The following is a 15182-nucleotide window of genomic DNA, read 5'->3' as shown; positions in this document are numbered from 1 at the left end:
TAACAATAACTAGATTCAGACTAACCGAAACAGTAGATACCCTTGTTATGGGTAACACTTTCGAAATGAAACAAAGAAATTGAAATGGTTTTGTCAAATAGAAGTATGGAAAATTAGAAAAATTATATAAGCTTTTTGAGTTTTAACGAAAAACAAAAAGAAGTCATTTAAGGCAGTAATCCATTAACACATCTACGTTCTTAACCAAGCATTTATAATTATTTGTAAAACAATCAGGAAAATAAATACAATAAATATTGTAAATATATATGTGGTTCTTTTAAAACAGTTTACAAACTTAACTTGGTTGGATAATCTCTGCTAGGGTATTGAAAACCATAATTTAATGTAGATATACAAAAAATTGTGTTTAAGTGTGGCGCCGAAAACTGATTGGTAAACAAAAACAAAAAACCAAACAAACGGCCTTATCTTCGAAGACTCATAATTACCGCAGGGAGCAGCTAGTAGCAGATAAACATATCAGTTCCATTTGTCACTCGGGTGACGTCTAGTACCTATTTATGTATTTAGAAGGGCAAACATTTTGGGGGGCCAGGTCAAACTCAGCTCCCAGCAAATCTCAAGGTGATTTTTAATCTCCGCCCTGCGGATTCGACAAGAAGTACATAATCTTGAGCAGCTCATTGAACTTTGGCGTGTCCCTCGGGTGGCGCTTTTCAAGGCCAGCAATCTGCTCCAGCGCCACTTCCACATCCACTACATTGCACAATATTGATTGCAGACGCTTAGGATACTTTCCCATGGATTGCTCCACTCGCTTTCGTGTAGTGTCCAACATAGCAAGTTGCTCCTGGGGGCTCACCTTATGGTAACTGACCACCAGTTGGGTCAGTCGCGGAAGGCTGTCGGCCATCGGAAAGCCGTAGTCCTCGGCGTCAGACAGTCCGAGGCGCTCTAGGCGTTTGCTGCCCTCCGCCTGTAGAATCGTCGCCTCCACGGGATGTCGGTTCGAAGTGAGGTCCAAGTGCTTCAGAGGCAGCTGGTCCAGCAGTTCTGCCAAAAGCGTAGGTTCCACCGAACATTCGGGAGCGACCAGTGTCTCCAGATTGACCAGTCCAGTGATGTGTTTGCCAGTGATGTAGGCACTGGACACGCTAAGGCTGCGCAGCTGGCGGCAGCTCTTGGCTATAGTGTTAATCATGCTGTTGTTCATGCTTTCGTCCGCGATGCAGAGCTCTCGGAGATTACTGTAGTCCCTTCGCAAGTAAAAGGCCAGATCAGGTCTCAGCAGATGACGTCCCAGGTACGAATCGAAGGCCTTCTTGTGCACGTTCCAAATATACAGCTCCTCCATTGCCGGACTGGTGAGTTCAAAGAAATATACGTAATCCTCCTTGCTGAGGGGCTCCAGAATGGAATCGGACACGGAAACCTTCCGGTAGCGTGGTTTTCGCCACACAATGAGGCAAAGAAGCTCCTGGAACCGCGGCGCCAGTCGAGCCATCTTTATCTGCTCCACGAGAGGCAGAAACTCCAGTATATTGCACACGCAATCATCGTTTAGCCTCTCCATGGTAAAATATTTTTGTGGCGAAATTAAAGAAGTAAATAATTCACATTTGAACAGTGTGACCGTTTGAAATTAATATCGGGTACTTATTCGTCTTATCGTTGCTCTCAGGTTGCTAAATACATCGATAACAATTAAAAACGTAAATAGAGCGGGAAAATTTAAACGCTCATAAAGGGGAATACATAATATGTTGTGTTAAAAAAAGCTGTGATCACTAATTGGCAAAATACAAATATGTAGTTAAGTGAAGTTTTATGCTAATCTGTAGACCCACGAATTATGTGGACTTCTGGGACCAAATTGATGCCGTTAGAATATTGACTTACATATATCTAAAAAGAAAAGTGACAAAAAAATTTGATAAAATAAAGTATAAATGGTATTAAATGGTGGTTTTTTAAAGTGTTTGATTTGATTTGTTTCTGTCAACGATATAATTTTTGCAGTTGAGCTTAACGCTGACTATTCAGCTCCTCTGGAAAATCATTTCGCTGAAAGTTTCTGCTTTCGCCCCGACATCAATCGGAAAAACTTTCTGTGTGCCCCGTGGCCCGCACTCGCCTTGCATACGTATCAATTAACATTTTGAGTGGGTTTCCATGTAGAACTGTCACTTTTATACGCATCATGCGGCGTTGCCCGCACTCCCGCCACTAAAATCGAAAGCCCCAAACCGAATTCCAATTTCTCCGTCTGACTGTTCCCATTTGTGTGGGGTACGGGGTGCAGGGTATGGGCCTCACATGATTTGTGCGTGACCATGCGAAATGTAAATTATTTATGTATTGTAGGTCCGTATATAAGGCATTATCCTGCGCCAGTATTGAGCTCCGCTTTCCTCTGACAGGCGGCAGGCATCTCAAAGTCTGAATCGCCGTCTGTGTCTCGGTTTCACAATGGCACAGAAATAGCCAACTGTTGGAGGAACCCTTGTCAGGACATGGGACGGCAATTGATTGGCATTAGCGGCAGGCTGGCAGTTTGGGAGGCAGTCTCAGGATGGCGATGGCTGGTGTGCCCAGAATAACCAATCGGCGCAAAAAATTTAAGCAAACACTTACAATTTACATTCCAGCTATCGTAGATGCCATAAATTGGAAACGGGGCCGAAATTAGGTCACTGAACCTTCATCATGTTTGCAGTAAGCTGACACCTTTTTTGATTACATACAAACATAAATGTTATGTGTTTGCCTACCTCGGAACTTGTACGTTATAAGCGTTTTAAAAAATATACAGAAATAAGAAACTTCAAAGCTTTATAAATGATGGTATAGTCCTTCCATTAGACTTTCTTTGGGCTCTTCCTTATTTTTGACCTTCATTGCCTGACACTTTTTAGGTTTTCTTTTGGCAATAGTATCTTCCTATATTTCCGCAATGTGCTATAAATAATTAATTCTTTCCGTGTACGCCAATTCAGCATTGCAATGTAACGATACCGTCTCCTTGTCGACTGCTTAAATTAGATAATGACCCGTAGTGACACATGTAAGTAATGGCAGCAGCGAACCCATCGTTGGATTTCCTACTTTCCCACACCGACATTGTTCTTGGGCGTTTCGGGTTTCCCGATTTAAGTGGCCGGCAATTTGTGCCGGACATTTTCATTGTTGCGGGTCAATTATAAGCGCGATTATGGGGAACGGCCATGCCATCCGTGCATTATACACCGTATTTTCATATTTGTTCCCGATAACCGCTGGCCAACACCCCGCTTGAGTGGCAATTAGACGCTCGCCGAAATCGCTTCGATAAATTATTAGCTGCCAAAACGGGGGCATTTCAAACTTGCCACCTCTTTGGCTTCGGATCGTTGGACGGGAAAACGGCCAAAAGGGAAAGAAAAGAAATGTGTAAAACGGCATCAAATATGCAACACTTTTTCTTGTTCAGCGCCTTGGCAAACAATTGGCCAATTAAGTCGAAAGTTTGCCTGCTCGATGCCGGGGGTTTTTAGCCCGAACCCCGTTTGCCACCCCCTCCCTTTTGGCCCTCGTCCGTTGGCCCCAACTGATGGCCATTGCATGCCAGGCGCACATTTTGTGGCCATTTGCGTGCCTCCCTTCAGTCCGGGGCTCGTGGCCAGCAAAGGGGCGTGGGGGCGGGGCACTGCAGCTCGTTACGTGTTTTATGCAGATTGCCGAACCGGACTTTTCCACGGTCCACGGTCCCCGGTCCACATTTTCGATTTTCCGAGCCCTAAGTGCAATATTTCATTTTTAATTCGGACTCCAGAGGTGTGGATTTGATTTAGCTGGCCAATGGGACGGGAAATTGATCGAAATGTTTCATGGCATGTTGGGGAATAAAGTATTTGCTAATGTGGGGCTTGGGATTACTTGAAAGGTTTGATTCATGTCAACTGGAAATGGAGAATATAAATGCAAAGTCCTGTAACCCGATGAATTAAACTGAACTTACCTCGTTTCTAGTTCCTAATAGGAACACCCAATAAAAACACGTTGTCACTTCAGTTTCCTTTTTTGGCTTTCATTTATTTTAGGTATTTTCGTTTTCCACGATTTCCTTTACTAAATGCCTGGCGAAATTATTGAACGTCTCAGCTAATTAAGTCAATGTAATTACATATTAATTTTAAATTCATATTATTATATTGGTTAGTTTGGTTTTGCTTCATGGAAGAGAAGAAACTTGTTGGATCACAAAGGTTTTGTTTTCGCTATCGGCTTAAGTATTTCTCAAACGCTCTTTAACGAAAGGAGTAAACAAAGTATTCGAATTGAGCTAACCACCTTAAAGCTTATTTACATTAAACAACAGAACTAACAACTTGTAATCGATTTCGTTGGTTTTAGGCTTAGGTTAGGCTAGAATTGCATCTTTGCACATTAGCTTTCGGATCTCTTCTCAAGGAGACACTATATTCCTTCTTAGATTCTTTCGTTTAGTTTACGGTAAGGCTGAAGATAGAGTATTAAAATTGTTTGTTGTTTAAGAGTAAAAGTTGTTTATAAAATATATTTATCATATATCAAAGTATAGTTATTTAGTTATGCATAGGCGTATATTACAGTTTACCTTTTTTACAGAGCCACTCGCTCAGGAGTCGAGCTTTTGGTTGAGCTAACAGTATTTATAGTTTTCACTTTACTTGGTTTCAATAGGTTGTAACTCGAATAATGCAAACGCTTGATCCTCTAATTGAACTAAACTACCACTTCCGTAAATGTATACATATTTATTTGATTTCTTGTATATATCGTAGGTATATATTTGCTTGTATAATTACTAAATGGTATTTGAGTCAATATTCATTATGTCGTAGGTGTGTTTATGTATATATTGCAAATTTCGTTAATCCTCTACGGCGCGTTGCTACATTTTCATAATTGTATATATATTTATTTAATTATTCCCGCACGTTTCTTTGGTAATTGGTCCTTAGTACACTACATAGAAAGCATTTGAATGTTTTGTTTTCGGCGTTCCCTTTGTTTTCGAGCCTTTTTCAATTTTCATGGCTCGCCGACACAGCATCGCACTTATGGCTTCATCTCGGATTTTTATTGTGGGTGGGGGTGGGGGTGGGTAGTAATGGGGAGTTCGGAATAGGCCCATTTAAGGCAAACACCTTTATCCTTTATTTTGCGTATGTCAACAGGACGAGGGAACGAGAGCACCAGCTGGCCTTTTACAGCCCCTCTTACGGACGACCTTTCGGGCTAAAAATAAGCGCCTTCACACCGACACACGCCCCCAACTCACACACACACACACACAAGCACAGAATCACTGGCCAGGTGTGGCAGCAGGCATCTGTGTGAGTTAATTGTGGACAGGAAAACCTGCGGCTTAGCCAAACATTGGCATGCGTTCTGCTAGCGTCTAAAAACGCGACGTAAAAAGCTGAAACCGCCAGCGCGGCACATAAAAGTGTCAGGCAGACATAAATTTATGTTGGCTTGCAATTTTCCAACACCAGCACACATCACTGCCTACCTGATGGGAAGAAGAAGGGGCGGGGAAGGGGTGTCGCTGTAAGGACGAGTTTATACTTTGTGTAGCATACTTTGCGGCCAACGCGGCTTTATTATTAAAATTGCCCTGAAAGTTGGGGGAAACTCTATACCGACGGGATTGCTATTACTACGAGCTGCAGACTACGTAAATGGATACTCGCATTTATATTTATAGAGATTTAGCGGGAAACAAAGTAGTGTTCTGTTCTGTTCTGTTCTGGGAACTTGAACAGATTATATTGCAAATGGTAAGACGCCATTTAGCTGTCGTATTAAAAGGCTGCCAACGAGTTCCCAGGAATTTAAAAATGTTCAACAATGGGATAGAGCTTGCCGCTCGGCAAATAAGTAAATAAATAATACAACACTGGAAAATTTTACGTAAAGTTTAATGTGATAAACCTCCAAAATTCGCATATCTTGGAGAAGTGCTCTGCCCACAGTCAGAACTATAAACCTGAATCCAGCAGCGGTTGCTAATTAACTGCTGCTCTCCAAAAATGTGTGCCAAATGTCTAATTAAAGATAATCCCTTTATATAGTACTGCCTTACTCTGGGAGGTAAATAAACGGAAGGAATGGGGTAAATGAGATTTGTACTAATTGTGCGATGCAGTGTCGTTGGCTTTTCTTCTGCTCCCCTTAATTTTCATACATTTTGAGCATTGCTTTTATCCCATTTTATTTTTAATGTGTATCGCAGCTATTTTTGACCTTTTTCTCATTTTTGTTTATCATTTTAATTCACCTTTGCTTAATTAACTATTTTTTTGGTTTTTGTTTGGACTTTGACTAACGCTACTAGACTTTCACTACTCTCGTTTTGTTTTCTTTTTAGCAGGGAAGTGGGTTTAAAAATAAACAAAAGGTCGTAAATTTATCTATTAAGTATTATTGCGCTAATTACATGCATTTATACTATTTAATTGGTTTGTTTGATTTATAATTTGTGTTCGGTTCGAATTTCACATTTAATCCTCCCTTTATTAATTTAACTTTACTTTGGCCATTTGGTAATTCTTCTGTTTGCTTTGTGAAAATTCAATTATATCTGCATTTATTCAAACGTTTTTTATGCATTTGTTTGTGTTGCGGACTCGCCTGTTTGTTTCCTTCATTTCATTTCAAATATTTATGTTTTATTTATTGCAGTGTTTTTATTTCGTCTGATTTAATTAAATTTTACTGCAAACGAATTATTTTCTCGCCAACTGAGGCCCATCTCTCGGACATTTTTCAGTTTTATTCTGTTTTTTCGGGCAGTAAATTTTACGATCGAATTTACGAGTAACGAAAGTGAAATTAAAAACGTATTTTAATCTATCCAAACAGTGACTGAGTTTTTTAAGTCGAATGCGTGTTTGACTTGGTAAGAGTTTAGTACACAAGTTCTCACTTCAATCATTCGTTTTGTCAACAGTTTGCAAATCCAGACTCAATTATGAGCTAAGTCCATAAATTCAGTCGCAATTTATGGGCCATTTCCCGCCCCCCGTGAGCTAATGGCTCACAGTTTGGAAAACTTTCCCTTGGCAAATGATAAAACCGTTCGACTATCAGAAAATGTCATTTAGAATGTTTTCAGATTTGATTTATGCTGGTCATTTCCGTTCAAGCAGAGCAGCACGAACCTCAGCTGGTTCACGTGTAGCATTTTCGATAAATGTACTTTTCAATTTCATTTCTGTTTGCCCTCGTTGGATATTTATGCAAAAAATGCATAGATTTCAATGAAATGAAAAAGTTAACCGAAACGAATGTGCAGCCTAAGGAAGTCGACTAACTAAGTTCCCTCGCTTAATTTATTTCAGGAATTGTTCCAAAAATTCTACAGTTATGAGCTACGAAGATGATTTTATGTAACTGAAATTTTACTATTGAAATAATACCTTCACTAATTATAATTAAGTAAAACATTCTTCCTAACCTTTTTCTGAAGTTTTGTATTTTATTTAGTTTTCAGAAAGTTTAAAAAAAATTTTTTGGTTCAGCCATATAATAAAAAATATTTTTAAAAATGCAAAATAACTAACTTCTTAAGAGTTTCCAAAAAAATGTGCCAAAATGCTTGGCGGGTTAAGTAAACCTCCTGCAAGGGCATTGAAATGTCACACCTGTCAGCGGAGAAATGCCGCATGTGTAAATTTTTATTGCCTACCTTTGTGCGTGCGCTCTCTCTCTCTCTCTCTTTCTGTGCGTGTGTTTGTGGTTCTGTGTGGGTGGGTGTGCCTGTGTGAGTTATGTTTTCACAACCATGTTGATTTTGTTCGCTTTGTCTGCATACATACACACTTGTTTGTTTATGCTTCTTTTTGTGCACACTTACTTGGCATTTCGCTCTCGCTGCTTTGCTGCTGCTTTTCTTATTAATTTTACACAAAATGCCATTTAACTTAGTTGTTCGTGCTGGTGTTGTTGCTGTTTGGCTATTCGGGCTGCCATTTAACAGTTGGCTGTGTGTGTCTGAGAATTGTGGATGTTTTTATGATAAATCACATTTAATGCAATTTACAAACAAACATTTCGTTCGCACGTTCCGGTCGGAGTTTGTTGGTTTTCCGTACTTCTGTTATCAGAATTACGATGTTTATATTAAATACTTGCTGCTGCTGCTGGTTCCATAATTCATGTTTATTGCTGTTGCATATCGCCGCCGTTGCCGAGGCCAGCTTTCGATTCCGGCGGCACCTGTTGTTTGAAAATAAAGAACCAACCATTAGACTTTCCAATAGAATTTGATTACCTTCTACATTAATTGACAGACAGCAAAAGAGAGAGATTGAAGTGGAAGAGGAACATGTTTGACGGACAAGAAGGATCACGTGACGTAGTTAAGCACAATCAGAGCATAAGCAAACATTTATGTAAAGTAGCAGGTTTAGGAGTGTGTGTGTGCGTGTATGTCTTGAGGTGTATGTGTATCTAGCCTGCGTAAAGGAAAAACACATCGAGCAACAACAAGTCCGAGCAAAATGCACCCACACACAAACATACGCCAAAGGATACAAATGTAGGACAGCCAAAACAATTTGTTTGAATCAAACAAAGGATCAACGAGAATTCGGGGAAACGCAAAAAAATATTCGAGGCGAAACTTTCAGAATAATAATGGGAAAAAGCTCCCGAACACAGGAAGATGTTAGAACTCAAAGGAAAAACTTGCAGACAAAGCCAAAATAATCCAAAGGAAGACCAACGAAAACTAAAATAAACACAACCAAATTCAACTAAGAGCCGCACTATTCCGCCCATCCAACGGCCCCGGAAAAAAGGCCAACAAACCAACAGCAAACACATACGATTATGACTGAGGCAGGGACCGAAATGAAGTTCGGCTGGTAAGCCTTATTAAGCCTAAAGTGTAACAAGTGTAATTCAGACTCAACGCGTTCAATATTAAATTAAGAACGAAGCGAATTGGGAAAGTTTGGGGAAGAGCGAGGACAATTATAACTTACAGCTTATGCAGATGCAGGAAGGAAGTTTGGGTTAAAGGTAACAAGAAAGTTTAAGGTGAAAATCAAAAGGAAAACTTTTAGATAAATTTATTTTGAATAGTACAAATTGTAGAAAACAATCAACGCTTATTTATTGTATAATAACATTTCCCAAATAATAAAAAAGAGGATAAAAGGCTTGAGGGTATATTTAAACATCCAACATCAATATGTGTCTTATTTCTTAGGATAATGAAAACATTTAAATAAATTCGGTCCCCATTCAAAATTGACAATAAGACATTGAAACAGCGAATAATTGGTAACAGAGTGTGAGAACCTCCAACTAATGACAACATCGAAAATGACAGCGATAATTAACAACTTGAAAATAAAGAGAATCCGACGACGAAAGGATTACAACTTAATTACAGGAACTGGCAACGGCGACTGTACCTATATCTGAAGGATGTGGGGTATGGAATCAAACTTAGCGGCCATAAAAACTATGAAAGTCCAGGAAATCCATGGAATCTGTTTGATTTTGTTGTTGCTGATCGATCTACGCGAGGTGGGAGGACAGAAACCAAACCGAAAACGTAACAAATAAGAAATGGCAGTAGTTGTGGTATTTTTTGGCGGTGATTTGGTGGGTTTGTATTTATTTGGAGAGCAGGAGAAATAGAGAGAGTTATATATATATAATTGTGGTAGGAGAGTGGAATATTTTACAAAGTATATCCTTGGCCATCTACACCACCACTTACCAGTTTCTTGAAACAATCCTCGAAGAAGGCGGTCATCGAGCGGTACAAGTGCCTTTTGACCCCCGAAAGGCTGTGGCCCTCGTCGGGATAGATCTGCTGCTTGTAGAGAACTCCTTTGCTGGTCAGAGATCTGGCCAAAACCATCGACTGCTGCACGTGCACGTTGTCGTCGGCGGTTCCGTGGACCAACAGGAACTGGCGATCCCGCAGGTTGTCCACGTACTTCGACAGATCGCTCTCCTCGTAGCCCTTGTAGTTGTCCGTCACGTTCGGGAAGCTCAGATAGCGTTCCGCGTACGTGGAATCTGAAACCAAAGAAAATTATTGTTCATAAAGAAAGATCAACAAACAAGTAATAGTTTGGTAATTTGATAGGTACAGTTCGTGATTGGATATCTTATATTTTATTATTATTTTCAAATAATTTTCTGTTTTTTTAACGTAGTTTTTTCGCTAAAGTGTCGTTTCCTGATGTTTTGCCAAGAGAGAGCTCAAAAAAAAAAAAAAAAAAAAAAAATCAATAAATGTATTTATTCCTCTGTAGTAGTGAACATTAAACATATACTTATTGACAGTGAAGGCAGTTTATTGTAACTACGAAGAAGAAAGTAAGTAGTTCCAGAAAGGATTTCGAAAACAAACGGGGTTCACAATAAAGATATTAAAAAATAATTTTTACTTGAACGAATGCCTTAAGAATTCAAATAAAATAGAAATTGAAGGAGCGAACTGAACTCACCGTATAACTTCCAGTTGGTGACCGGCGATACGCTGATTCCGCACTGGAAGATCGACTGCTGGCCGGCGAGGGCCAGAGCGGCGGTGTATCCTCCGTAGCTCCAGCCCCAGACGCCCATGCGGCGGGAGTCGATGAAGTGCAGGTTGTCCCTGAGGTACTCGCTGACCTCCAGTTGGTCGGAGACCTCGACGCTCCCCAGCCGCTTGTAGACCTCGTGCAGCAGCTGGTAGCCCTGGCCCGCCGATCCCCGCCCGTCGATCTCCACCACGATGTAGTCCTTGCTGCCGGAGAGGTAGGTGTTCCAGTCGACGTGCCAGCGGTCGGTGACCAGCTGGCTGCCCGGACCGGAGTAGACGTGCAGGATGGTGGGGTACCGCGTGATCTCGTCCTCGCGCAGCACCGGAGGCAGGTAGAGCCGCACTTGTGCGTGGTATCCGCCGGAGATCATCACGGGGAAGGTCTTGATCTGCGGCATGGCCGTGCGGGCCATCTTCTCCTTCAGCCGCGTGTTGTTCTGCACGGTGACCAGCAGCTCCAGGAACTGCGACTTCGGCTGCTCCGCCGCCTTCTCCTCGCCGTTTTCCGTGGGAGGTTCCTCCTGCTGGGAGTTCTGCCTTTTGACCTTGGGGCTCTCCACAGAGGTGGACTTCAGGCCGTAGATGATCGAGGTGGGCACCACGGGTCCCAGGCAGTCGACCAGGACATATTTCGCCTGCCGGGAGAGCGGGAACTGTGCCTCGTGGTACAGGCATTCACTCGGAGGAGGAGGCAGTGGGGCGCCCTGACCCCTCCCCGGATTCTGCTGCTCCACCGGGAGAGCCGGTTGGGGAGCAGGAGCCTCCGCCTCCTCGGAGTCCTCCCAGTCGTCGTCCCAGGCGGTCACCAGCTTCGGCGGCGACTTGGTGTGTCCCTCGTCGTAGCCCTCGGCGAACTGGCTCACTGCCGGGCAGGTCAGGCAATCCGGTGGGTGGAGGGCCTGACCTTGGCGGGCCGGCAGGGCGGATACGCGATAAAGGTGCTGCTGCGAGGGAAGCCGCTCCGGAGTTCCCAGGAAGTAGCTGCAGGGTAAATTGAGACCACCGTTAATTTAACTGGTTTAAGATTCATCTTAAAATTAATTAAGCTTGGGATCGTTGATTGCACATTAATTATTCTTCACAAAATAATTATAACCCTTTTATTTTGAATAATCATAATTTAAATGCTGATTATATAAAAATATATAAGAAAATAGATTTCTAATTCGACTCCCAATTTTTATTTGCATTTCGTACGTGATATATAACATAACAGGTACACATGACTGGAAATTTGATTTTATCAATAAATTTAATATTGTGTTTGGTTTTGTGAATGAATCTTTACTTAAACCGTTTTAAATGTTTTAAATATTAGTCGTAAACATGCGTAGCCGCATTCAGTATTAATACATCCTCAACTCGGCATTATACACATAATTTTCCAGTGAACGCACGGAAGCGAAACCGGACTCGTGTGCGGGCAATCACTTACATCCAATTATCCAGCTGATCCCAGTGCAGCAGGCGGTTGACCTCGTAGGGTCCGTGGGTGAGGGGCAGGACCCGGTTCTTGTCGATGTCCACGTGCACGATGTGCCGGAAGTAGCCTGTGATTAAGGGGTATTGGATTGCAGGAGAAAGGGAAAGGGAAAGGGAAAAGGGGAGAAGGGCGGAAGGAGAAAGCAGGCTTTGTCACTCGGGGAAACAAAGGCCAATTTGACGTCTCAGTGACTTACCGAACAGGCCGTCTCGCAGGGGGGAAATGGCCACATAGACGCTGGCATTGGTGGCAAACAGGGGAACTGCCACGGTGTCCACCCAACCACGTCCATCTCCACTCACGCGGTGGGTCTGGAAAGAGGGAGGGGGTTGGAGAGGGGTTGTGGGTTTCATTAGGAGATTGGCGGTTCGGTGGCTACGCACAGCCGGAAGCGGCCCATCAAACTCACCTCAATGCACTCGAACGACGGAGCCTTGCACACGCTGACCACCGAGATGTTCTGCGGACGATTGAGCCACACCACCGCGATCTTCGAGTGACTCACCCAGCTGGCGCTGCTGAAGTAGTGATCCCTGTGAAAATAAGCAAATAAAGTTTATAAACTAGGTCATGAACCTTTTCTGCATCTAATTTAAGGTAGAAATAATTCCACAAAATAAATATGTATTGGTTATTTTTTGCTAAATTAACATAACTTTTGCACAAAGATATTTGAAATTGAATTTATTATTTTTTATTTTAACTATCAACTTAATACATTTTGTAATAAGTTACTGGCTAAATATTTTTCCAAATTTAAATTCAGAACAAATTTAAAATGGTATAGCAAAATGGAAGATAAATCCAAATTATTCAGTTGAGTTTAAATTGTGGTTGTTTTATAACGGTTTGATAGCTTTATATTTTAATAATTATTCATATGACAAGCATTTCATTTTGGTCTGTCAGGCAATGGAATTTTTGAAATAAATAATCGATAATAAAATTTGTTAATGTAAATGCCAAATAAGCTTATCTAAAGGCTTTAATTCTATTTTTTCTGTCCGGTTTATTGTGAAATAAATGCAAAAATGGTGCAAATTGATTTCTTTGCCAACTGAATGACTTGAGTTAAAAACTTACTCATGAGCCAAAATTTGCGGGGGTCGCAGGTCTGTGATGCGAACATTCTGTGGATCCTTCAGGTCGGCAACTCGCAGGGTTACAGTTGGGTTCTGAGTGCCTGGCTTAGGATAGCTGTTAGGAAATGAAAACAATAGTTGAGGTTAAAGCTTGGATCGACCTACACACATCCCGACTCATTAGTTCCCTTGACCCCCCAAATTGGTCAGCCTTCTGTGCAGGGAAATCGTACGATGACCTTTTCGCAGTTCCGTCTAGCAATTTATCAAACCCAATTGACAGGGGATCAACCTTAATACGTCACAGCTTGCTTGCGGGAGCCCCAAGTGTTGCTTTGTCTTATGCCCGGCAACTAAAGCTGGAGCCCCAACTGTCAGTGAGCGGGATTTGGGATTCAAGCGGGGAGGATAGTCCCAGGGAAAAGGTTGAAGCCTGAATCCACCTGTGAAAAGGTCTTTCCACTGTCACTTCATGAATTTTAAGCATGGTGCCAAAAGGCCATTAGAAGTTCCGAGGGAACGGCATCATTAACACATAATCGAAAAGTGATATAAAACGAGCTCCGGCGTAATGGGGTCACGACTTACCGTAAGGACCTGATTTCCGGGTACAGGTTGGCATGCGGATTACCTCCGCCCGATGCGCTGCCCGCTCCCCCGCCCCCCGTTCCCGCTGAAGCCGCCGCCGCCGCCGCTGCCGCTGCCCCTCCTGATGGAGGACCCGTCGTCCCGTACCAGGCGAAGTGCTGCTCCTGGACGAGGGAGTCGTTGAAGGTGGCGAACAGCATCAGTTGGCCGTTGTCCGACATCCAAATTGCATTATTCGCATGAAGGATCTCCTCTGCGAGTGCGAAACCAAACGAAACGAAACGAGACGGGAAATGGAAATGGAAATAAGTGCCAGTTGGATGGAATATAAAGCGCAGCTGGATTGCAGTTCAAAGCGGGCTTCTTAAATTGATTCGAAAACTTACTCAATAAATATCAAAAGTTGAAAGCAAACTTTCTTACCTAACCATATTATGGAGGTGTATATCAAACAGAAGTGGATATACATTTAATATGAGAGCTTCTTCAAACTTAACGCTTGTATAGCTTGTATAAGCTTTTCCGTATAACATTATGTTTATACAGTTTGTTATGTTAACACCGCATACCGATTAAAAATGTATTGTTGCAAAAATGTATAATTTGTTTTCGTATTGCTCGTAAGTAAAATCGTAATACTTCATATTAATATTTTAAAGTTATATAAACCTCTCTGCTTTAATTGTTTAAAAATGTTGTGTTTATCGGGAGTTTAAAATAAATTATTGAATTATTATTCACCTCTGTAAATGCTATAGAATTCTCCTTGATATTTCTACCAGTAATCTATTAATCTCATTTAAAGCACATGCAAGTTCTTTTTGGATAATTTTCCCGTTATCCATTCACAGTGAAACCCCTTGAACAAAGCCGGTTTAGCTCTCAGTCTGATTCAGGAAAATCCGGGAAAATCAGGAAAAAAAATCCTCTCACCTTCGTAGAGCCAGTCCGGGATGCCGTTGTAGACCACTCCGGGCACCGCGTCGTGGGTGATCCGGTGGACGGCCGAGCTGCGCACCTCCTGGCGGTAGAAGATGTCGTATCCCTGCACCCAGACCAAAGCGTTTCCGGCGGGCGTGAATCGAGCGAAGTGCAGGTAGGGCCACTCATCCTGCAGCGGACTGTGGCGCAACTTGATGCTCTCGCTGGAGGAGGGATTAAGATGTTTCGGATGAACGGTTGAACCAGATGGCACACTGCTTTCAAGCTCACCTGGTCTGGATGTCGTAGAGCGTGTACTGGGCCAAATACGAGTGTCGAAAGAGCTTCACAACGTTTTGGGCCAGGAGCAAATAGCGCTTGTCCGCCGAAATGGTAAAGGTGAATGGAGCCAGGGTTTTCTGCGGGTGGAGCGAATGGAGTGGTATTTAATGCTGGATGCAAATTATGCGGAAAACCGTTGAGAGGAGCTTGCCACCGCCAATGCGGCTGTAAGTGCGCGAACACGTTGCGTATACGCAATTTTAATTAAAATTTTAATGGTCTTTTC

General features: G+C 42.3%; 2 protein-coding genes across 4 annotated transcripts in view; both read right to left on the bottom strand.

The window, feature by feature from the left end:
• Nucleotides 1–545: 545 nt before the first annotated feature.
• LOC108088194 lies at nt 546–1593 on the bottom strand. Its single transcript, XM_017185894.2, has one exon. It carries the CDS (start codon nt 1535–1537, stop codon nt 596–598), a length of 942 nt encoding a protein of 313 aa, XP_017041383.1. The 5' UTR covers nt 1538–1593; the 3' UTR covers nt 546–595.
• Nucleotides 1594–4009: 2416 nt separating this feature from the next.
• The window catches only part of LOC108088177 (inactive dipeptidyl peptidase 10), a 37600-nt gene continuing 26427 nt past the window's right edge, over nt 4010–15182 (bottom strand). For 2 of the 3 annotated variants that reach the window (XM_017185855.2, XM_017185856.2), the window contains 11 exons: nt 14906–15033; nt 14627–14838; nt 13694–13946; nt 13107–13220; nt 12433–12556; nt 12220–12334; nt 11976–12090; nt 10464–11521; nt 9725–10029; nt 9414–9519; nt 8130–8208 (listed from right to left, as the gene is read on the bottom strand). In XM_017185855.2, the coding sequence (XP_017041344.1) occupies nt 9448–9519; nt 9725–10029; nt 10464–11521; nt 11976–12090; nt 12220–12334; nt 12433–12556; nt 13107–13220; nt 13694–13946; nt 14627–14838; nt 14906–15033 (2496 nt within the window). In that variant the 3' untranslated portion in view covers nt 8130–8208; nt 9414–9447. Of the gene's footprint in view, nt 8209–9413; nt 9520–9724; nt 10030–10463; nt 11522–11975; nt 12091–12219; nt 12335–12432; nt 12557–13106; nt 13221–13693; nt 13947–14626; nt 14839–14905; nt 15034–15182 lie in introns of all 3 variants that reach the window. The other variant, XM_017185857.2, reaches the window with a different exon arrangement.

This window comes from Drosophila ficusphila, unplaced genomic scaffold (genome assembly GCF_018152265.1).
Source record: "Drosophila ficusphila isolate 14025-0441.05 unplaced genomic scaffold, ASM1815226v1 contig_607, whole genome shotgun sequence".
NCBI classification, from domain to species: domain Eukaryota; kingdom Metazoa; phylum Arthropoda; class Insecta; order Diptera; family Drosophilidae; genus Drosophila; species Drosophila ficusphila.
The sequence above is the reverse complement of the archived record's forward strand: the minus strand, read 5'-3'. Positions and strand labels throughout refer to the sequence as shown.

Bases quoted from the DNA above. Each gene is read 5' to 3' on its own strand.
- LOC108088194 (XM_017185894.2), bottom strand. From the start codon at position 1,537: ATGGAGAGGCTAAACGATGATTGCGTGTGCAATATACTGGAGTTTCTG.